Below are 23,393 nucleotides of genomic sequence, written 5' to 3' on the forward strand. Positions count from 1 at the left end.
TGGTCAGGTCCCACCTTCCAGTTCCCATTTTGAGTGACATGTGAATGAATGTCTAAGAATGATGGTTTTATATGGATTTATGTATGGAAATTTTGAGCTTTAAAATTGGTTACCGGTACGTTACAGAGAACCCCGGAAATATCCGACAGGGGTTACAGCAAATTTTGTATGGGGATGTCGCCAGAGTAATAATATTCATTACTTTTTTATTGTTAGATATGATTGGTAGAAATTACGAGCGTAACGTTACATGAGGAAATATACGGTATCGTAGATGTTGGGTCATATCATAAGGACGTCGTCGGAGTACGGAACATTTGAATTATCATGGGCCCACCATTAGATGTACTTTCGGGGGTAGGTATTTGCATCAGTTGATGTAGTCATTTCTTTGCGACGCTATAGGGACGATCGTTCTCCCTGGTGATGACACCACCTCGAAATCCACTTTTTGCCCCCCCTTTTCATGTATCCTGCAGCTAAATGCACTAAGTACACAGTCTGCAATGCAGGTGCCCCGGGTTCAAATCCCACCGAGGGATATATTTTGTCAAGTGATGTACAACATGACAAAAATATTCAACATTATTATTTTTAATCACCTACTACAGAATTCTATTGGATTCACGACGGGGGGTTATCCAGAGAACACTCTTACCGAGCACATAATTAAGATCACAACACAGTATCTATTATTTACACAACTACAATGTGGGGACGCGGAATTGCTTTTTGAAATGATTTCTGGATTGCGTCGCTAGAAATCATTTCCCAGGCCTTGATTGAACGCAAAATCATAGCACGTCGCTTGTCTGCAGCTGAAGTGACAGGCGCTTCATCGAGCCACAGTGTCCGCAACAACTTCTTGAACGGCCCCATAACCCCTACATCCAAGGGCTGACACACACTTGTGCAGTTGGCAGGGAGTGGCTCGAGCACGCTGTGCAGATCACCAGCGATGACATTGGCGGATTCTTGCGTAACGTGGGCGTCGAAGTTGTCAGCGACTATGACCGTGGGGCCTTCAATGTACGGCGGCAAAATCTCGAGGTACGCTTTCCACACGCGGCTGTCCATCCACGCCGATTCTTGGACACTGTAGTAGTGCTCTTCTGGATAGGTGTCCAGCTCCACTTCGTCGATTGTACCACCGGGGACGCCATGGACGATGAATAAAATGGGTAGTTTAGACCCTACACACAACATCGTCAATAGCCATTCATGCAATACGACGTACCATCAGCTCGGCATGTCAACACCGCAGTGATACGGTCGGAATGCTTCTGCTTCTTGTCGACCTTGGACGACTTGCCGATTTCTGCCCAGATCTTGCCAGGGGGCATGTCGTAGTATACGGCGGTCTCGTCGACGTTCATGATTTCGCTGGCAGCGTACGCATGATACTTGGTCCAAAACTTGCACGCAAAATCCTGGCGGATCTCCAACATATCGGGGGTGGGCATCTTTGTGAAGCACGCAACTCGCTGGGAAAAGCGGTGTCGTTTGGCAAACTCCTGGCAGAGCTTCAAGAGGGACTTGTACGCGTCGCGCTTGCCTGTTCGGTACGACGCCAACCATTCCCCGTGGTTGCGCTTCATGAAGGTTACCATATGCATCGACGTAAGAATGTGTTCCTCACGCCGAACATCCTTCATGAAGGCAAGGAGCTCGTACTTGAACGGGAAGATGGCCTTGGCGCCTTGTCCACCCAACGTTGGGCGCTTGGCGTTGCGTCGAGTCGTCACAAGTTCTGTGCGGCGCTTTTGCCAGTCGATCCACGTACTTCGAGGTATTCCATTCTCCGCACAGAACTTGCGATGGCTCGTTGCAGTGGCTTCGAACATAGCCAGGAGCTTTCGCTTTTCGTCGATGGAGTATGACTTCTTGCGGTGTCGCGTCGGCATGATGTCAAGTGAAGTGTTTCAAATTTTGAATTTGAATAGGCCAATCATAAACTTTCATTAATACTGCTTTGTGATTGGCTTCGTGATGGATAAATTCAATTTCAAAGGTGCGTCGACGATGAATAAAATTACATCAATTTAGACCGGTGGTCGGATATTTTGTGGGGGTCGGACTTTTCCGGGGTTCTCTCTTGCGATGGCTCGTTGCAGTGGCTTCGAACATAGCCAGGAGCTTTCGCTTTTCGTCGATGGAGTATGACTTCTTGCGGTGTCGCGTCGGCATGATGTCAAGTGAAGTGTTTCAAATTTTGAATTTGAATAGGCCAATCATAAACTTTCATTAATACTGCTTTGTGATTGGCTTCGTGATGGATAAATTCAATTTCAAAGGTGCGTCGACGATGAATAAAATTACATCAATTTAGACCGGTGGTCGGATATTTTGTGGGGGTCGGACTTTTCCGGGGTTCTCTCTTGCGATGGCTCGTTGCAGTGGCTTCGAACATAGCCAGGAGCTTTCGCTTTTCGTCGATGGAGTATGACTTCTTGCGGTGTCGCGTCGGCATGATGTCAAGTGAAGTGTTTCAAATTTTGAATTTGAATAGGCCAATCATAAACTTTCATTAATACTGCTTTGTGATTGGCTTCGTGATGGATAAATTCAATTTCAAAGGTGCGTCGACGATGAATAAAATTACATCACTTTAGACAGGTGGTCGGATATTTTGGGGGGGTCGGACTTTTCCGGGGTTCTCTGTACATGTGTCCAGTAATATATATTTACAGGTTTTACTTCACTTATTCGATGCTCGATGAACTATGCCAAGCCTTTGGCGCGTAGCAATCGGTTAGACGATGAGGCGGTGGCATTGCGGCCGCTTTGTCTAGGATCACAAGTTGGCCGTCGCGCTCCATTGCTAGAATCGATGTGACGAAGACGACCTCGTCTTGGCTGCAGTGTCCATGCGTTTAGCATTCGCCACGTGTGTGCGAAGCAATCGCTGAGGAATCGAATATGCGTCTGCAGCAGCAGGGATTGTTAGGTTCTTGGAGATCACGTCTGCTATGGCCTTACACACAACGTCAGCCGTGTACGAGTTCTTCGCGGCATCTTGATTTGAAAAACCCTTCTATAAATTTGTACTATTTCACACTATAAATGTTTCAAGGTGTTTGTTGTTGCAGGCTTTTATTTTATCCAATCATATCAATTCTGGAGTTCTATTGGGAAATGCGGCTCGGCTATTCACTATCCGTCATGTTATCCTTAGAATTACCTGTAAAGACCGACATTATGTAATGCGGCTCGGCTATTCACTATCCGTCACGTTATCCTTAGAATTATCTGTAACCGACATGATGTAATGCGATTACCTGTAAAGTCTGACATTATGTTACTACTCTGTTCTGGGAAAAGAGTCCCGTATTTTTGACTTGATTAAAGTATGCAACGTTTTGAAAAATATCTTAATGTTTGAATTGGACTACAACATTCCATATTGTTACACAAAAATATAATGACGTTTTATTAAAATTATAAAACTACTCTTTCTTGGGAATTCAAGTGCCGCTGAGGATGCAAGTGCGCTCTCGTGCACTGCTGGGTCACAGTGAACATTAAACAAGGACAAGTCCTTTATCGTTGCATCTTTGCTCATATGAGGAAGCTTGTAGTCGTTGTTTCCGTTGTTTTCAAGAGTTTTCTCCATAACCTTTTGCAAGGTAATGAAGGTCTTCGACAATGTGTCAAGGGGCAGCTCAAGATATGAGCTCTTTACAGCGTCAACAAGCTCATCGATATTTCGAGTAAACTTTTGACTTTGTAGACTTTGAATCGAATTAAAATATCCCAAATCGAGAACATTTAAGTCGGGGCTATTTGGCGGTTGATTAGCCGCGCAAATACCAGTAACACGAGTCAAATGTTCGTGCACACAAGAATTAGGGAATCACAGGTAGAAATCTGGGGGACACACACGTGTATCAAAACACAAGGGAATTGACCTAGCGTTACAGCAGCGAGCGACGACAGAGCATCCGCCCACAAAATTACGCGCACCGCAGCGCAGCGGAGGTCCTGTGTATAATTTTGTGCAGGCGGTGCCTTGGCGAGGAGTGAGCCCCAATCGTGCACTTCACCGAATGTCCAATCGATTCCTCTCGTCGGGAAAGCGGCAGGTAGGCCGCTCCCAGACGAGGCCTGTGGAGGACCAAATTACCTTATATAGTATTTGTAACGTTACAGTTTCATATGATTCCCCATTTTCTACCTGTGATTCCCTAATTCTTGTGTGCAGAGTTTCTGTACTCCCAGTAACACCATGGTTAAGCAGAAGCTACGTAGTCACACAATTATGTAGACTCGCATTATCTTGATGCAAGTATATTATCTTATTCTGATCCCCCATGGGAAATTTTGTTTTAATCGCAGGCACAACTTTATTTAAAATCATGTCGCGATAAGCATCAGAATTTACCGTCTGTGGTACCGTAACTACAGTACCTTTCGGGCGATTTTTGCTTGCACGCTTTGCCGCAGTACGTTCGAGTAGTGGCCAGACACCCAACTTGCCGTCAAACATTGATTTTTTGTGGAAATCAAACCTTGGCCAGGCCACGTCGGCAAGAAACATTACTTTCGTAATGAATCTCTTGGACTTCAAGGCACGCAGTGGGATAACTTCGTCGTCATAAGCATAACATCGTTTCTTTACAGTCGTTAAATAGAACCACTTTTCGTCAACATGCACGTAATTGTACATATTGGAAAAAGTAGTCCCATTCAACGACAGTGAAAGAAAGGACATTGCATGCTCCATGCGGCATCGCTTGTTGGCATCCGTGAGGTACGGCTTCGAGTGGCTTGCCTTGGGCTTTAGAGTCTTCACTTCGTCCATATGGTGCACCAGTGTAGTCTTGGAATAACCAGACTGGGCTGCCATTGTTCGCATAGTTTGGCGTGCCAACAGAGGAACAGCTCGATCGGCTCGCTCAATGTCGGCAGCCGAGTGCTTCTTTTTGGCACCCGAATTGCCTAAAAAAATACAATAGTCAAAACAAATAACTGTACAAATCAATATTTTGCATGGAAATAATTAGTTTATATTGGTTATCTTTGAATTTTGAGTCCACGTCGGCAACGGCGCTGCCTTGCCGAAGTGAGTCGTGCGTGGCCTCGATGCCACACGCGAGAGACGGTCTTCCAGTGGCATTTGAACATGCCGGCGACCTTCTTGTATGACCCATGGGTCAACTTTCCTGCCGCATTGATCTCAAGCAGCGTATCGAAGATTGCGCGGTGGGTCGTGTCGAAGAGCTTGCGTTTGCCGTAAGGGGTAGGGTGAACGGAGCTGTCGCCAACAACTTATGCGATTCTTGCGGAGTGTGAAAATGAGTTTTGAGACCTCAGCGGGACACTATGTGTGCAGAGAGTTTGTGTAGGATTTTCTTTGTGTCGTAACGTTTGAGCAAAAGCGAACTACAACTCGCTAAAAAGAACCAATCAAAGAGGAGAAAACGCGCCGTTTGGAAAGCCAATTAGATTCGAAGGAAAGTGAAAACAAGAAAAATTCCGCCAATCGAAAGTCAAATGGGACTTTTTTCCCAGACAGAGTAGTAGAGAAAATGCCGGAAACTAGTACCAGATTCCGCCAATCGACTAATGTCTGAGGATTTCAATCGTGAGTGGTAAAAAGAGATGAGCAACAGCCAGGTCATGACCGTCGTTGGACCCGACGTGAAACTAGTCGAAAGCGTGGGATGCAACCGCCTCACGCATCATGACAATCGACGGCTTTGGACGGCAAGAAGGCGTCACAGAGATTCAGCTAGCTACTCGAGTCACATTGACAATTCCAGCCAAGTCCAATTTCATGTCGGGATGAAGTCATGACGAAACTGAGAAAGCGCAGCTCCTCGACGAGCTGGTTGCCATCGTCGACGGCCAACGAGCGATCAAGGAAGAAAGGCAAATGGCAAGTTCAGCCGTGAAGGAGAAGGCGCTGACAGCAACGGCGTTGATTCGCGACGAGACGATGCAGCGCGCTTCAAAGAGAAAGAGCGTTGATGGCGATGACGATGTAACGACGTCGAACAAGGAGATGGCACTTATTCTGGTGCAACAAGCTGAAATCGACCTGGAGAAGCAGAGGTTGGAATACAAGAAGTTGAAACTACAGGCTGGGGTCAACGAGCAAGCGCTTGCACGGAAGGAACGCGCAGAAATGCGTGAAATTGAGCTAAAGCGTCATACCGATTTGCGTCGCAACTTGCGCCTCCGTGCAACTTCTCAACACAAACACAATTTTGGGGGAGCAGTGAAGTCCCGGGCAATGCTTGGCGGTGTATTGATCAGTTGGAGGCAAAACTAGAACTGAATTACTCACTAACTGACTAAGCTGATCCTATACTAACTCTAAGTCTAAATCCCCTTTTGGTTCCACCAAACACTAGACCCGGCCTTTCCTGGCCCTAACCCTTCCTTCTCGCACCACACACCGCGGCCGTCCACCGCCGGGCCTGGCCGCCCGAATGGCTCCAGCCAGGCGTGTCGAATGGGTGCTAGGACTACGGGGTATGTCCATCATGGCAACGCAACAATATGGTAGAACTTATGAAGTTTAGTATGTCAAAGAATAATGAACAGTTTTAGTGCTTCATGAATTTGATACACATGTCATTACTTTGAAATTAGACTGGGAGATATTCGTCTAACGATGGCGGTTTCATTTCAAAGTAATGGCTAATTTGATTGCCATCGCAGTACAGACCTGAATCCTATTGAAAACGTCTGGGGATATCTTGTTCAACGCGTTTACGTTGGCGGCAAGCAGTACAGCTCGAAAGAGGAGCTCAAGATGGCGATCATTCACCACTGGGATGGTTTGGAAGTTTCCTAAAAAACTTGTCCTCAGCATGAAGATGTGATGCCTCGGTGTCGTTGGTAACAAAGGAATGACCACTAAGTACTAGGAGCTTAAAATTCATGAATAGAAAGCATCATTTTGATCGATTTGGTGTCTTAAGTCTTCTTGTCACCACGTGGTTATAAACTTTTGCATCGGTGCCAAAACGCAATTGTTTTTGTTACTCACTCAGGTTTTCATGCTTTGACACCTTTCAAAGCAAGAAATGTGTATTTTATGAATACAAATTCAGACATACTTTCGGGTTAATTTAATTCGCAGTCGTCAAACTAATAATCTAGAAATACTGGGTGGTTATAACCTTTGCATCGCACTGCAGCAGCAGTTGCAATTCGTGAAAAACATCGAAAGACATATTATCTTTCCTACATTCTAGAGCATGATTTTTTGTTGCATTTTGAACGTGATAAATGGCAACAGCGTTTTCATGCGCCCAAATGACCACACAACATAGTGTCGAACACGGCTTATGGCAGAGTTAAAGTACCGTTGTTGGGCGCTGATGGACTTGCCCTTGTAGTCCGACATGATCCACGGTAAAATACCGTAAGCCGGGTCGCCATAGATAAGTGCACCAGCAAAATGCCGCTTCTCGGTTGTTCAGAAACGCGACAAGTCGACTTTCCTTGAGCAACGTAGTGTCGTGGCGACTACCTTCAATCGCCCCCCAAAAGTGGATGCAAAGGCCGTTGGGTGCAGTCACACCCTGAAATTTCAGGCAATGGATTCGCTTGTGGCCATTGTAGATATGCCGTTGCATGTCCGGATGGTCGGCCAAGCTGGGGGTCTGGGTGATGCGACAGGTTTGGACCTTGGATCCATCGATGAAAGCAAATATGGTATGCACTGGTGACCCCTTGGCTGCAATTGCAGCTGGTACTCCGCAATCCGTGGGACCACAATGTCCGTACGGATGTACATGCGTTCGTTCCAAATGCCATACAGGAGGTCTACCATGTCGTTGAAGATGCGGCACAGTGATTCGCGCGACCGGCCAAACACCACCACAATGTCGATTTAGCGTCGTTAATACGACAACCTGTGCTGTACAATACACAGGGCCTCAGCGCCGAGGCAGCGGTCGTTCGATTTGGTGATGAAAACGCCCGGGATCCGCAGCAGATGAACCAGTCTGACGACGCCAGCGACTTCAAATCGGAACTTGAGGGTTGCATCACCGTCGGACATGGTTCCAAGCTGAAGCCTGGTGTTGGGGATGAATGGTCGTTCGATGGCAGCAATGAAGTACTCCATGAAATGAATTCGTCGGCACAAGGACATCGAGCGTCGGCGCTTGAAGAGCACAACGATGTCTTTGGGTGATATCATTGTCTATTATTAAGGAGATTTCGCAATCGTTGGTTATTTGTTCGCGTTCAGCTCACACAACGACAGCGGCAACGACAGATATTTTATGATCATATTTCCATCAAAATGTACGAATAAGTTATCCGGATATTTGATCAGCAAGGGCACACATCGAAATGAACGAGACAGCACTGGTGGTGTCCGTCGTGCGGAGGCTGCTTCAAACAAAGCCACGTCAACAGCAGCGTCGACTATTCTTCATACTACTGTGGAAGCTGTTGAGTAGTTAGGTTGAACGTCCCGTTATCCCCGACGTTCGCTTTCGCCTCGACACGTTAAATGACACAGACTACTTTCGTTTTTACGTCGCCGGTGTCCGATTATTGGCGGTGCTGCTCCGCTTACCAGGCGTTGGTCACGCCAAGCCGGGACCGTTGTCATGCTGTGGAGGCCTTGTGTATTCTGCTGCGCCGCCTCGCATACACATGTTATCATTCGCTGAGATCTACTGCTGCTCCGCCACCCATATACATGTTATTGTTCGCTGAGAGCGTCTGGCTCACGCAGTTTAGCTTAGACAGACAGAAGTCACTGCCCAAGTGCCTGCTCATCCCGATGGGGGTTGCAAACACACCGAGGGGTCTATGCCGCTAAGTCGGTCGCTTGGCATGTCGTTCAAGGCGCCTTGTACCAGGGCCAGGACGAGGTGCCAGTCAGTCCCGCGCAGCCTTAACTCGCAAGTAAGCGTCTTGACGGCGCGGAGGATCAGTCCGTTGATTGTTTGAACGGTTTCGATGACCCAAAGACAGTACGCGTCGTGAAGTTGTGGCTGGCGCCGGCTGCCTTGCGGATCTTGTCGAAGACTTCCTTCTTGAAATGGTCCAGGCCCATATATAGACATACACAAAGGTCGTAAACCAATCGAAGAAGCAGTTTGAGGTCATCGTGGCGTCGTTTATCTCACTGTGGCAAAGTCTCACGAACCCGCTCATGTCGTCCTTGATGACTAGGCACCAGTTAGGGAGGTCTCTCTGGCGACTTGTCCAACGATGCCGGCCTTGCCATGCTGGGGGATCGGCAGGATTGAAAATGTACTGCAGCTATTGTGGTCGATGAAAAGGCGGAGGTCAGCTGGGCGGGGAAGAATGTAGTTCAGCGGCTTGCAGCTTTCCACAACGGCAAACGCTTCCTTCTCCATGATGGGCCAAAGTTTGCTTATGTCTGTAAAGGCGCAGCTGAGGAGGGTAAACACTGGTGGTACTGCTCTTCTAACGGCAGTGCCAGGGCGTCAAGTGGTACGTGAGAGGCTATCGCGCGCCAACAGCCTTCACTTGTGTCGGTGTAAAGGCATACCATCACGTCTGCCAGTGGGTGAGCCATGGTAACCATCGCCCAGAGAGCTTCCTTAATCTTATCGAACCAGACCAAATGGCCAACGTCCCAGCCAACGGGACTCAGTTGGATGCTGATGAGCTTCGTCTTCTTCGCACTTCCAATTTGTTGCGTCGAGGAATTGGCGGAGCGGCGCGACAAGCTCGGTATAGCATGGAATGCTGGACTCCTTCGGTTGAGACGACTTCGCCACAAAACGCGGCCTTGAGGAATAAGTCGCATTTCTTCGGGTTGAGCTTCACGCCGAAGGAGGTACATTCGAGAGGACTTGGGCGAGGAGGCCATTGAACAGTAGGTCGGTAAATATGACGTAAACAGCCGATTGGCAGAACGCACCGCATCGGTCTTGCCCATAAGCACACATGTAGGTATTTGAACTCCGAAAGGGGTCATAAAGGAGTAGTACATCTGAGGGTCTTCATGGCGCGCCAGCTGCCAGTATCCCTTGAGCCAGTCGAGGGTAAAAAACTCCCGCGCGCCTACCAAGACAGTCCGGGTGACGTCGAGATTCGGATAAGGCTCCGTGCACAGTTGATGGACCCGCTGTCTATGATCATGCGCAAGTCGCCAGGGTCTTGTTTTGTGACGATGCATGCGCGGGACCGAGGCGCACATCGCGCACTTTATGCGATTAACCAGACCGACTGCTTCCAGCTCGCGCATACGTGAATTCCATGAGATCCACATGGGTTGGAGACATCGTCGCAGGCCACACTTGACTGGACGGCGCCAGGCTTTATTCGCACCTACAGCGATACCACTTGATCGGCTCGTTGTGGCAGAACTCCAGACGGAAGACACGGAGCTTCGCTTGTATCACTGCTTCAACCACCGCTCGCCTTCTGCGTCTTCAGCAGATTGGACTTGGATGTTTGGGGTTGCACTGTGCATGCTCATCACCGTACTCGTCACTTGAGGCGGACACTTGAATCAGGCGGCTGACCCTGCATCACAAACGGCTAGTTCAAATCGCTGATATCCCAGACATCATCCTTGGCAAAGGCGTGGCTGAGCAGCTTATCCTCCGAGAAGCCCAGCCGTGAAGTCTCCGCTTCTTCAACCGGGCCATAAGGTGGTATGCACGTTCAGCCAGTCTACGAAACGGTATACGTTGGTCGTTATCTGCGTATTGCGTTGGAGGGCCATCTGGTGTTGGCGACTGCTGAAGACCAAGTGGTTGATCGTCTTGACCATGATACCTACGACGGTCTTGCCTTCTTGTTCTTACATCCACACTTGGTCGTCGTGTATGGCGCTAGTATGACGTTATCGAACATCTTGCCAATGCGTGAGTCGGCGTCCAGGATGGTCGTGTCGAACCGAATCGCCGTTGTCAAACGCTTATTTATCACTTCAACGCCTTAAGGCTGTTCGTCAAACGCATTGCCAATCCATGCACCCCACTCCGCTTCCGTAACGTCATGGTAGTTGCGGTTGACTACGATTCACATCGCCACGCGTTACTTGGTCGACATTTCCATGCACGTACCAAAAATCATCATAAATGGTCTGGATGCATGAGCTAAGGAGCGTTGTCTTGGTCCAGGTGGTTGTTCAACCAGCGGATGAATGTCCACCGTTCCGACTCGCTCGAGGCGTTGAATTGAGACAGCTCCGACGCATTGTACATTAAGCTGCTCTTTCCCGTTAACAGGGGACTGTGAGCGTTGGTGGCCTGAGTCACTCGTTACTTCGGGCAATGAGTACATTGAATTCTCTAATTCCATCGAGTAGTAGTGCCACTGAACGTACTCCGCAATGTAACACGAAGATGGCGTGGTTTTCTACGATATGACACTATACATACATCGCTGTACGATTGCTCTCCAGCGCATGTCATCGCTGTGCGTCATTTTGTTCTGCATGGCGCTGTGAAAGACCTATGAGCCTTTTTAGAGGTCGGATCATGGTCTCATAATCGGTAAGACCGTTTAGTCTCCATCACGTGCAGCAGGCCGCCATTCGTCATGTGGTTGTACGTCATGGTCATGCGGTTGAAAGATGTCCATTGTTGGCGCATTTTCATTGGACGAAATGATAGACTATAAATAGACCAGAAAAAGTAATTCGTAGTATGAAACCACAGTTTTCTATATACATATGGTTAATTCGGCCTCCGCAAGAGGTTGCCGTCCGGATAACCACCAGGAGCAAAAACATAGAACTATTTAGCCTCATCGTCCGAAGCAATGAGTAACCTGACTACCAACGCTCACAGTCCTCTGTTACCGAGACATAGCGATCCCGATCCCGAGGGGCCCAATGCGGTCCCTCGGGCTACTACCCCGTTCGCCTCTCCCCGCTGGTGTAATCCACCAGCCGTTGACCAGCGGTTTTAACCCGGTGTCTAAATTTACGCCAACATCCCATTTTCGGGGCCCACACCGACCCGAGTGGCCGCCCCATTTAATTCCCCATCGCCAACTGCGAAACCAACTGGCGCTACCAGCCTGCCCCTATCCCCGATGACGACGACATGGGATAAGGCCATGAGTGCGGCTTCGTGTACAACGCGGCGGTGCTCCCTGACCCGCCCTCGTTCAAAGGCTCGACCAAGTCGGAGCGGCGGACATTTATCCGGCACTACAACAAGTACATTGACCAAGTGCCCTCCAGCTCAATGACTCAAGATCCTTCATGATGCCTGTCAGCGCGTGCATGGAGGTTTTCACCAAGAAGCGTGTGGCGATGTGGGACATGGCCATCCGCGACTACCGTGGCGTCACGGAGGCAGATGCGCCGCATGGTTTGCAAGGCGTTTTAAGAGGAGCCTCAATACCTTGAAGTGCTCAAGAACGTTTGACGACGGCGATCCGGTTCGACACAACCATCCTGGACGCCGACTCGAGCTTTGGCAAGATGATCGAAAACTTGATGTGATCCTTGGAGTGCGACGACCAAGCGTGGGTGTTGTACCAAGAAGGCAAGGCAGTTGTCGACATCATGGTATAAGGCGATCAAACCACTTGGCCTGGAGAAGTCTGTCCAACGCTAGCTGGCCCTTCAACGAAACAAGCCGTTAAAGACCTACCGTTTCGTGGACTGACACCATGTGCATACTGCCGGGTACCACTTGTATGCCCCGGTGGAAGACGAGAAGATGCAACGCCTGCGACGGCAGTCGCAGTGCCATCGGGGCCGCCTAAGTCTGGACGATCGGAAGGCAGCGGTGTCAGCCGCCTGAGTCAAGTGGCCGCCTCAAGCGACGAGTGCAATGATGACGGCATGCACAATGCCACCCCAAACATCCAAGTCCCACCTACTCAAGACGCAGAAGGCGAGCGAAACAGGCGGTGAGCGGTGGTTGAAGCGGTGATTCAAGCCAAGCTCCGTGCCGCTGAAGAGATGGTTTGACCAAGGACCGCGAGAAGAGGCGACTCCTCCTGGTCAATCACTACAAAGTCTTCAGCCTGGAGATCGGCCACGGCAAGCCGATCAAGTGGAGCCGCTGCGGGTATGCATCAAGTATGAAACCCCGAAACGATGCCGTCCCAGTCAAGTATGGCCTGCAACGATACCCCCCGACCCATGTGGAGTTACTGAAGCACATATGTGCGCGAGCTGGACGAAGCCGGCCTGGTGTACGGCAACAACCGTGCAACATAGACCTCGGCGCCGCGCATCGTCCTCAAAAAAGACTCTGGCGACTTGCGCATCGCCATCGACAGTCAGTCAATCATCTCGTGCAGGGAGCCTATGCCATGGCCTATGCCGAACAAACCTCGACGCCAGCTTGACTGTATTGGTGGGCGATCGGGCGTTCCTCGCCCTCGATTGGTTCAAGGGCTACTGGCAGCTGGCGCTCCATGAAGACGCCGAGATGTTCAACTCCTTCATGACCCCCTTTGGAGTGTACACGCTGAAAGAGTGCTTATGGGCCAGACCGATGCGGTTACGTTCTGTCAGTTGGCGGTGGACTTCGTGTTTGCCGTCCTACTGTTGAAGAGACTCCTAGCCTGGCTCGACGACATGCTAGGTTGCGCCGAGATCCCAGAAGACCTCCAACGACCTCTTCGACTAAGTCCTCACGATCTACTCCTCCTTCGGCCTAAAGTTCTACACGAAGAAATGCGACTTCTTCCTGACCAAGGCCGTCTGGTGCGGCAAAGTCGTCTCAACTGAAGTCGCCCATCACTCCCCCACATGAATCCAAGGACTGTGCACGCTCGCGTCGACCACGGCCACTAACACCAACAGTTCGTGTGCGCGACCAACTGGATGCGGGCCAGCATCCCCTGCTACACCGAGCTTGTGGGGCCCCAACCCCTCGACGCAGCGATCAAGCGCCACCAGCCGTTGGCCTTTCTCAGCGCCGCCTTTCCTGGGACAAGCGAGCGTTGGCCAGTCGTGGAGAAGGAAGAGTTTGCCGTTGTGGAAAGCTGCAAGCCGCTGAGCTACATTCTTACCCGCCCAGCTGACTTCCGCCTTTTGATTTCGACTGACCCAGCGCTCGTCAGGACCCAACAAGTGGAGACCCGCCAACCGACGTGGTGTGGAATGAACACAAGAACCCGTTGCTCGACAAGGGAAACTGCATCTGGATCCCACCAAGAGCCACGGACCTCTAGCAGCAGGTCTGCATCATAGCGTATCTAGGCGCCACGGGCCATCGGCGAATCGAAGCCACGACCAAGGCCGTCCACGATGTTTTCGCCTGGAGCACCCTCGAAGCCGATGACAAGACCATTGTTTAAGCCTGCATCCACTGCCTCAGCGTCGGCGGCTCAGTGACCCCACGCTCGCTTAGATCGACGCTTCATGCCGAGAAGCCCCAAGAGCTGATCCACTTCGACTGCCTCTCCATGTCCACGGTGACGAACCGCTGGCAAAAGGTCCTCGTCGTCAAAGATGACATGAGTGGGATCGTGTGATTTTGGCCCAGCGAGACAAGCGAGGCCGCGGCGACCACCAACGGCCTCCTCAACTGGTTCACGAGCTTTGGGAATGTCCAATCCTGGGTCTTCGTCAGCGGCTCCTATTTCAAGATCTGAGTCATCCACACGATCGGTAAAGCCGCATGCGGCCCCAACCACCGTATACTGTCCTTGGACGAATGGAACCGCTAAGGTAGTCAACCGCTTGATCACCCGCACCGTAAAGACGCTTACCAGCAAATTGAAGCAGCATGCGACCGACTGGGAATCTCGTCATGGACGTGATACAAGGCACCTTGAACCACATGCTAAACGATCGACTTCGCGGCATGGCCCCGGTGATATACTTTACTGGCCTGTCTGTCGCGACGCCCCTGTCAGCGTTTGTCAACACTGTGACCAAGGAAGCTGCCGACATCGCCTGGCTCGACTCCACTTGCACGAATCACATGGACGAGCTGCATGAAGCAACGGATCAAGTGCATCGCGAGGTTGGTGCGACAAGCGCCTAGAAAGTACGCAACGCTCGCGACCATCACGCGTATGATGACTAGTCGTTGATGTTGAAGTGTCCCACCAAGGCAATAAGCTGTAATGGCGCGGCCCATGCAAGGTGTCTGGATCGGTTGGTGCAGACTTACGACTTTTCCCTCCTCCAAGCCTGCCGGCGCCAGATGTATTACGAAGGCGACACGCAATTTGAACGAAGACCTACCCGACAATATTGCATTTGGTAATGAAGGGTTCGACGTGGGCAACGTCCGAGGAGAAGATGGTGAGTACCAAGACCTTGTCTACTGGCTTGGCCTCAATGAAGACGAAGCCTAATGGGTGCCCGTACGCTTGCTATGCGAAGACGTGGGTTCAACAACATGAAGACCAAGTAGAAGTGAAGAAAATGCCTGTGGAACTCAAAAAGACCCTCGGTCACTCCCTTTACGGAGAAGTGTTCTGTATGGCACTGCAGAAAGACGTATGAGTCTTTTTTAGGAGTCGGTTCATGGTCTCATGATCGGTAAAGTCGTTTGGTCTCCATCATGCGCCGCAGGCCGCCATTCGTCGTGGTGTTGAAAGATGTGCATTGTTGGTGCATTTTCATTGGACCAAATGACCAAATGATTATACTTAAAATAGACCAGAAATAGTTATTCGTGATAAGTGTCCTCAGTGTGCATTTTACCGTTAATTCGGCCTCCGCTAGACGGGAGTGAAAGCACATTTGTGATCAAAAGTAGTTCATGACGACGATCAGTGAATTGTGCAATTCGGTCCCGAGAATAGTAGCAGATATAACTTCGATTTCAGTTTTCAAATGCAAAACTGAAATCGGCCCTATAATTAATTACATTCTTCAACGATACGTGACACCCTAACTGTAAATCAAGGCACGCTGTATACTGCTTTTCACAACTTTTGGCGGCTATTCTGGGACTAAAACCCCTCTTTTAAACATGCAGGGGAGGGAAAATAGCTCATCGATTTCTTAACTCAAATGTCGTGGGTTCGATCTCAGGCTTCCCTCGCGGGGAATGTCTTAAAAATGATAATCCAAACTCAATTAACCTCTCTTTTAAACATGCACCCACGTTGTAAGTATTAGGTTGAGTCCAACTTCGTTTTAGTAAAACGAAGCACTAAATGTATTAATACCACACTTTTAGTAATTCCACGCTCTAATTAATTATTAGAGGTGATTTTATGGATCGTACTGGTATGGGTTTACTTCAGTTTGATTGGACGCCAAAGGATTTTTTGGCTGGATTTCCGAGCAAGGTTGGCTTAAGAGGGGTGTTTGCCGATGAATTTTCGGTAAACGCGGTGTTTTACTGCAGTGCTAAGCTAGGCCATGCGATGGCGGCGGGCTATCCTTGCCCAAGTGTCTCTAAAGTAGATGACGCAACGCGAAGTTACATTTTTGTTAGTTTAACATTGGGGCATCCACCGTAGTGCCGGTAAGAAGACGATTCCGCACCGTGATGGAACTACGGAAGCTACTTAACTGCGATCGCGGAGGCTGCGGGAGACACTCGTTAGAATCACTCGGTGTAGGGCATCGATGATGGTGGGCATCACAGTGCTTGTCTACAATACCATTGCCACACCCCACTGTCGGCCGCTGCGGCCACACTACAATGTCCTCCAACATGGACGCAATCCAGCACTCCACCGTCCACCACGGCCGTCGAGTGCAGCGGTAACCGTCTTTCTGCAACCTGGGGTGATGGTGGCGCGCGGTGGAGTGCGTCGATGATGGAGGACATTGTAGTGTGGCCGCAGCCGTGGAGAGTGGGGTGCGGTAATGATGGTGGACGGCCACTGTGATCTGCACCGATGCACACACCCTATGCGGGGGAAAGGATGCGTTTGCAATTGTCGAGTCGAGCAAACGACTGGAGTACCTGCTGCGCTATATTGCGATGTCCTCAACCTTTGCCATACTCCACAATCCGTTGCCGTCGAGTTCACTACTGGCGGTGGTCAGTAGTGTGTAGTGGTGGTCGTCCATTATGGTGCTGCACTTCCTTTCCCGTAGGTCCACGCCACACCATTTCTACGTCCACCATCTTTGTTACGCTCCACTGCCTTCCACCCGCCGAGTGCGAGGTGGCAGCCAGTGGAGTGTAGGAGCCCATCGATGATGGCGGCCCGTCACCTCGCACTCGGCGGGTGGAAGGTGGTGGATTGCAACGAAGATGGTGGACGGAGAAAATGATGGCGTGGACCCACGGAAAAGGAAGTGCAGCGACCATGAAGGGCGTCCACCACTACACTCTTGGATGCCTTCGGCCCTTGCGAATTATTATGGAATAGCTCCGCAGATTCTGTTGGTCAGTGAAAGTGCGTCACCGTCTTATTGGAGTGTTGCGACGATGGTGGACGGAGGAGTGTTGTAGAGGACTCATTTATCGTCTCTGCACTACACTCTCCTCGCAGCCCCTGCAGTGTATTGTGATGTGCTCTTCCGACGCTGTACTCCACTGTCTGCTGCGATCAAGTGCAGCGGTGGCTTTCCTTCCATGTCTTTGCCCATTGTACCTATAATTACTAAAACACGTGTTCTATTTCACAGAACCTTCGATTTGCTTCGTTTTAGAGGAAGTGCAACCTTGCTTTATATAAAAATGCCTTACACGTTTGACTGTGTTGGACATTAATATTCCTTTTAAGTACTCTACGTAGTAGTTAAAGATCGATTTACTTTTCCAAAGACAACAGTATGAAACAGTATCGCTGTTTGGCATTCATTGCTAAAGCGAATCAGCTTCGGAATCGATACAGTCAAGCTTGCCAGTGGGTACGGTACAACGATGGAACAACGAGGTGATTAGCATGACGTGGCGCTGTCCTGGGTCAGCTCGACAACGTACGCAATCGAGAGCTTGGTGAAATCGGCCATGTGGTCGAAATCGATGGTGGCGATCGTGTCCTTTTGGGAGTGCATGTTCGGGTTCAAGTCCTTCAACTCGGTTTCAAACGGATACGACGAGGGGTACCCTGTCGCGTTCCACGAGAAATGGTCCGAGCAGCCGTATTTGCACACTGAGTGGGACACAGGGAGGCCCACGTAGGTCGCGACAAGCGTCTCCACGAAGGTGTTGAGGTTCTTGTTGGTGAAGTCGGAGATCAAATTCACGACGGGGGACGTACCAGGGCGGACGTACCCCGTCATGTCCTGCTGCATCTGGGCGTACACGGATGTGTTGGCCTTCGCATACTCGGTCGCTACTGCCTTGGACCCGCGCAGGCCAACTTCTTCGGCGGCGTACCAGTGGAACTCCACGGGCCGAATGGGGGTCCACTCGGGGGTCGCCAGCAAGTACTTGAGCGACTCCAAGATGGTCACGGTGCCCGACCCGTCGTCGTCGGCCCCGGGGGCGATGTTGCGCTTGACAGGGTCCCTTCGGTCTTTCGAGTTGATGGAGTCTTGGTGCGCACTCAAAATGACAATGTCGTCCTTCACAATAGTAGTAGGCTCGACGCGGGCAATCACAGAGTACTGTCCCCACGGGTGGGTGAACTGTCGCACGGTAACTTTGACGTTGGGGTTAGTCACCACCGTGGCAGCCAACTCGACCACTTGGTCGTAGATCCACCCGCACGACTGCGCGCCTTCGGTCGAGTTGTAAAGGCGGTTCGCAAACTTGTTCACAAAGCTCTCCAGGGTCCGCTTCAAGTCGGCGGTTTGAACCTTGGCGTTGACCCCACGCACGAGCTTGGGATGCATGGCTACGGTCGGGTACAGGGTTGTTTCTTGGAGGGTACGTCCATGGGGGGTGTTTTGCTTGGCCTGGCGAGCCGCCCCCAACTCGAACACGCGGGTCCACTCGCCATCGGTGTCGTCCAAGAACCCGACGTCACGGAGGGCTAAGTCCGCCACTTGGGCGTCGGTCATCCACTCGGAGTGGTCGGCTGAGAGCCGAATGAGGCGCTTGCCGTCATGTTCGCTGGAGGCAAAAGCGATGGCGGCGGCAGCAGCAGAGAGGAGGGTGAACTTCATGGCACGAACGTGAGGAAATCGGAAATGACAACACATTTCAAGTTGACACGGGTGTTTGGGGAACTACTGGTTTACGATACCAAACCATTGAAATGCGGAATAATTCCCTCATTAAAACAGTTCCACTGTTGTTGCGACCCGAAATCCTGTTTCAACGATGGAATTATCACACCAGGATGCACTTTTTAGCCCGTAGCCCTGTAGCTTAGGGCTGCGTCCTACCTCCGATGAGACATACGATGCTAATTCCCCGGGGTTGACTGCATTACCAATGGTTAGCTATGGCTAACCAGATAGATACACTTAACCCCTACTAAGATGGAGGTTATCAGAAAATACTATGTAAGTCACCTATGAACACAAATTGCAGTGCATTCTGAGAAAAACAACAGTGGTACTGTTTCATTAATGAGGGATTCATATCAGAAATGTGAAGTAAGCTTACTATGTACTACGTAGTAGTATTAATACTATTAATAGTACTAGTATAGCTTTTGCACAGAATTTGAGGGTACTTGTAATCGCCAATATGTGAGTATATCAGCAAACCTTCGCCAAAATGTGAAACCTGAAATACTGTTTCAATGAGGGAATATATCCCATCCGGATACAACTTGGGACTCCGTTACCTCGGTGAGTGTATCCGATGCTAAATCCCCGAGGTTAACTGCATCGCTTGTGGTTAGCTATCGCTAACCACAGAAATGCACTTAACCCTTAGTATGTGGGAGGTGGTCCGAGCATACAAAGTCCATATAACACTCAAATTGCAGTGTTTTCTGAGAAAAACAACAGTGGAACTGTTTTAATGAGGGAATTGTACGGGGATATCCTAATTCATTCATGGTGATAGATGGTCAAACAATATGGTGGGATGTCGAAACTTGTACAGTATACCACTCCGTCCCAAATCACTGACACGGTTGACGTTTGCCACATACCGGTAACGTTGGTGGTTTTATGATCAATCATTGGATTTGAGTAAAATTAGTACCAATCAAAAGAGCAAAATCTTGGCTATGAGGTCATACAATTATATTGCCATTCTTCCAAAAGCAGCGTGTTTAAATTTAAATTAATCATCTACTCACACTCACTGTCAACCCAAATTTTCAAATTTTCACCGGACTTTAAGAATGTACGGAGATTATCGAAAACAAGAGGTGTCATAGGCTGTATAGTTTAATTCCCAGCAAGATTTTCTAATGTCACAACTAATAGAATGCCCAAACGTGTCAGTGAATTGGAACGGAGTGATAGCGGAGTTGGGATATTGCTTCTACGTACCACTGTACCGGTACTACTAGTACTATTAATAGTAACGATATGTCTTTAAATCAGTAACGTCAGCTAATTACTGTAATTCACTGTCAGTTGAGTCGACTGAATTATTTGGAGTAGTAGTAATCAGTACATACTGTGCTTTGCGGAGAAACTCGGTCAGGGCAACTGTTCAAAAATAATACTATTAATAGTACTAGTATAAATCACAATTGTGGCGAGGTAGAGTCTCCGTACTTGATTGGCCAATTCTCGATATTTTCTGTAGCCAAAAGAAAACTTAATTGTCTCGATTCGCTCATCGTAAACCTAACATCGCGCCAGAAGTACCGTATGGTGACTCACGCCATCATCATTCCATCAAAATGATACAGGTTCCAAACGCACGAACTATCATGCCGTGTATAACTACTACATAGTACATAGTACGCTGGGAGTACGTTCTTGTACTATGGAGTCTAAATGCATTATTCTGCTTTTGATCGTTAATTTACAAAATCAACGTAAACGACTGGTTCAAAGTAGAATTATTTCAGCCAATTAGGTACTTGACGCAATGAATTTTATTTAAATTTGTTGTCATGATATATCAAAATTCAAATACACATGCAGAGTTGCACTAACCGAGTAATGATATCGTCTCAGGGTATTACTGGTGCTTGGGATATCCAGATTCATTCATGGTGATGGTGATAGAGGGTCAAACAATATGGTGGGATGTTGTATCCCGTACTAGTAGTAGTTACTAGTACAACACTCGGATATTTTCTTCGACGTACAAATTTTGGCTATTCTGGGACTAACAGTAAAACCCTGTTTTAAACATAGGCCCAAGTAGTATTAAGTTGAGTCCAGCTTCGTTTTACTAAAACGAAGCACCAAACGTACCACTCTTTTTAGTAATTCCATGCTCTAATTAGAGGTGATTTTATGGATCGTATGGGTTTGGTTCATTTTGATTGGACGCCTAAGGAATTTCTGGCTGGTTTTCCGAGCAAGGTTTGCTCAACAGGGGTGTTTGCCGATGAAATTTCGGCAAACGCGGTGATTTACTGCAGTGCTAAGCTAGGCCATGCGATGGCGGCGCGTTATCCTTGCCCAGGTGCTCTCAAGTAGTTGACACAACGTGAAGCTAGTTTGACGTTGGGGCATCCACAGTAGTGCCGGTAAGAAGACTATTCCGCACCGTGACGGACCTATAGTACATCGATGATGGTGGACATTATAGTGGTCGTCTACAATCATTGCCACCCCAGTATCCGCCGCCGCGGCCATACTACAATGTCCCCCATCATCGAAGCATTCCTGCACTCCACCGTCCGCCACCGCCGCGTAATGCAGCGGTGACCGTCTTCCTGCTACCTGGGGCGACGGTGGCAGTCAGTGGAGTAGGGAAGTGCGTCAATGATGGAGTACGTTGTATTTCTGCGGCGGACAGTGGGGTGCGTAACGTTAACGATGGCGGACGACCACTGTGATGTCCACCGATGCACACACTCTATGCGGAGAAAATAAAGCGTTTGAGCTCGTCGAGTCGTGAAAACGTCTGGAGTACCTGCTGCGCTATACTGCGATGTCTTCCGCCGTCGCTGTGCCCCACAGCCCGCTGCCGTCGAGTGCAGTGGTGTCCGTACTTCATGGTCGCCGCACTTCCTTTTCCATAGGTCCACGCCGCATCACTTCTCCGTCCACCGTCTTTGCTGCACTCCACGGCCTTCCCCCGCCGAATGTGAGGTGGCGGGTGATGGAGTGGAGCGAAGATGGTGGACGGAGGAGTGTTGTAGAGGACTCCTTTATCGTCGTTGCACTGGCATGCTGCTATCTGGGGCGACGGTGGCGGGTGGTGGAGTGTAGAGAACATCGATGATGGAGGACGTCGTAGTGTGGCTGCGGCAGCGGATAGTGAAGTGCGGCGATGAAGGTGACGGCCACTGTGCTGTGGACATCATAGTTGCTACGCGGCAGCCGTTATTTGCGATATCCTCCACCGTCGCTGTACTGTGCTGTACGCTACCGTCGAGTGCATCGGTGGCCGTTTCTCTATGTTGCCCATAAGACGATGCCACACCTTGACGGGATCTGCGAAACCTTATTCCTTACAAATGCGACGGCCGAAGACAACCAAGAATGACGGCTGTCAGTAGAGTGCAGTGGAGGCCATCCTCCATGGTCGCTACACTTCCTTTTCCATAGGTCCTCGGCATATCATTTCTCGGTCCACCATCTTCATTGCGCTCCACCGCCTTCCACCCGCCTAGTGCGAGATGGTGGGCGGTGGAGTGCAGCGACGATGGTGGACGGAGCAGTGTTGTAGAGGACTCCTTTATCGCCGCTGCACTACACTCTCCTCTGTAGCCTCTACAGTGTATTGCTTCGACGCTGTACCCCACTGTCTGCTGACACCAAGTGGCTACCCTTCCATGCCATTGCACCTATAATTACTAAACAACGTGTTTTATTTCGCCCAATGAGCGATTTTTCTTCAGACTACACTTGAAATGGTTTGGTTTGACGTGATGCGTGACCAGGGCCACCGTCACCTTCTAAATTTGAGGGGAAAATGTGTCGATGAGAATCAACAACCAAAATGTGTTAGTAGGTGCCAGTATCTATTGATTGGCTATAATTACCATTCACGCATTATAGTATTGGATGACCAAGGTTCATGAATTCATCAAGCGACTGGCTCAAGGCAGGAACTTCTCCATCGATCGACACATCATCGTTCGCCACCATCTACCCATCACAACGCAGTACCTAATCTTTCGTTTAAGCTCTTGTGTGTTATCAATCTTATTTGCGTGAAGTAAATGAATTCTTTAACCCGGACGTGTGGACCGCCCTGCAATTCGCAGGTTGGTGGCTAAGCCAATGAAACACACGAATAGTACGATAAAGCCAGTATATTTTGGCCAATGAAACTTCCTTATTCTGAACATCAAGCTGTAATTTTAAAAAGATATCACCCATTGTCGTGCGATTCGCAGTGTAGTAACAATAAATTCCAGGCAATAGTTATTAGGCTCATCGAAAAGTATTGTACTCACTTCAACTTTTGCGTGAGAATTGCCTTGGGTTCTGACGGAAAAGACAACACGTCACATCACGAGGTAATCTTATGTCATGCATGAATACGTGAACTTATCATACTCATGATCTAGATTCCTCCTTCGAGCAGCGCAACGACAAGATCGTCGTCGCCAGCAGCGAG

The 23,393-nt window shown here is 49.4% G+C and overlaps 8 protein-coding genes across 8 annotated transcripts in view; 3 read left to right on the top strand and 5 right to left on the bottom strand.

The window, feature by feature from the left end:
• Nucleotides 1-5,122: 5,122 nt before the first annotated feature.
• Nucleotides 5,123-6,274, top strand: H257_11087 (hypothetical protein; the record flags this gene model as incomplete). Its single annotated transcript, XM_009837926.1, has 2 exons — nucleotides 5,123-5,232; nucleotides 5,791-6,274. 2 exons carry the CDS (start codon nucleotides 5,123-5,125, stop codon nucleotides 6,272-6,274), a joined length of 594 nt encoding a protein of 197 aa, XP_009836228.1.
• Nucleotides 6,275-6,374: 100 nt separating this feature from the next.
• On the bottom strand, nucleotides 6,375-8,017 carry H257_11088 (hypothetical protein; the record flags this gene model as incomplete). The annotated part of the gene is made up of 3 exons (XM_009837927.1): nucleotides 6,375-6,464; nucleotides 7,317-7,640; nucleotides 7,880-8,017. The coding sequence occupies 3 exons, from the start codon at nucleotides 8,015-8,017 to the stop codon at nucleotides 6,375-6,377; spliced, it is 552 nt and encodes a 183-aa protein (XP_009836229.1).
• Nucleotides 8,018-8,744: 727 nt separating this feature from the next.
• H257_11089 (hypothetical protein) lies at nucleotides 8,745-10,192 on the bottom strand (the record flags this gene model as incomplete). The annotated part of the gene is made up of 3 exons (XM_009837928.1): nucleotides 8,745-9,007; nucleotides 9,152-9,372; nucleotides 9,399-10,192. The coding sequence occupies 3 exons, from the start codon at nucleotides 10,190-10,192 to the stop codon at nucleotides 8,745-8,747; spliced, it is 1,278 nt and encodes a 425-aa protein (XP_009836230.1).
• Nucleotides 10,193-11,791: 1,599 nt separating this feature from the next.
• On the top strand, nucleotides 11,792-14,400 carry H257_11090 (hypothetical protein; the record flags this gene model as incomplete). Its single annotated transcript, XM_009837929.1, has 12 exons — nucleotides 11,792-11,816; nucleotides 12,016-12,121; nucleotides 12,181-12,275; nucleotides 12,324-12,405; nucleotides 12,622-12,822; nucleotides 12,873-13,059; nucleotides 13,136-13,196; nucleotides 13,219-13,379; nucleotides 13,436-13,627; nucleotides 13,727-14,021; nucleotides 14,126-14,217; nucleotides 14,296-14,400. 12 exons carry the CDS (start codon nucleotides 11,792-11,794, stop codon nucleotides 14,398-14,400), a joined length of 1,602 nt encoding a protein of 533 aa, XP_009836231.1.
• A 254-nt stretch (nucleotides 14,401-14,654) lies between these two features.
• H257_11091 (hypothetical protein) lies at nucleotides 14,655-14,915 on the top strand (the record flags this gene model as incomplete). The annotated part of the gene is made up of 1 exon (XM_009837930.1): nucleotides 14,655-14,915. One exon carries the CDS (start codon nucleotides 14,655-14,657, stop codon nucleotides 14,913-14,915), a length of 261 nt encoding a protein of 86 aa, XP_009836232.1.
• A 1,483-nt stretch (nucleotides 14,916-16,398) lies between these two features.
• On the bottom strand, nucleotides 16,399-17,153 carry H257_11092 (hypothetical protein; the record flags this gene model as incomplete). Its single annotated transcript, XM_009837931.1, has 3 exons — nucleotides 16,399-16,485; nucleotides 16,535-16,745; nucleotides 16,873-17,153. 3 exons carry the CDS (start codon nucleotides 17,151-17,153, stop codon nucleotides 16,399-16,401), a joined length of 579 nt encoding a protein of 192 aa, XP_009836233.1.
• Nucleotides 17,154-17,728: 575 nt separating this feature from the next.
• On the bottom strand, nucleotides 17,729-18,901 carry H257_11093 (hypothetical protein; the record flags this gene model as incomplete). The annotated part of the gene is made up of 1 exon (XM_009837932.1): nucleotides 17,729-18,901. One exon carries the CDS (start codon nucleotides 18,899-18,901, stop codon nucleotides 17,729-17,731), a length of 1,173 nt encoding a protein of 390 aa, XP_009836234.1.
• A 2,779-nt stretch (nucleotides 18,902-21,680) lies between these two features.
• H257_11094 (hypothetical protein) overlaps nucleotides 21,681-23,393 on the bottom strand; it is a gene marked incomplete at both ends in the record, with an annotated part of 6,267 nt that continues 4,554 nt past the window's right edge. Inside the window, one exon of the mRNA XM_009837933.1 lies at nucleotides 21,681-22,113. Coding sequence (XP_009836235.1) covers nucleotides 21,681-22,113 — 433 coding nt within the window. The remainder of the gene's footprint in view (nucleotides 22,114-23,393) is intronic.

Source organism: Aphanomyces astaci (assembly GCF_000520075.1).
Source record: "Aphanomyces astaci strain APO3 unplaced genomic scaffold supercont1.32, whole genome shotgun sequence".
Classification (NCBI taxonomy): Eukaryota; Oomycota; class Saprolegniomycetes; order Saprolegniales; family Verrucalvaceae; genus Aphanomyces; species Aphanomyces astaci.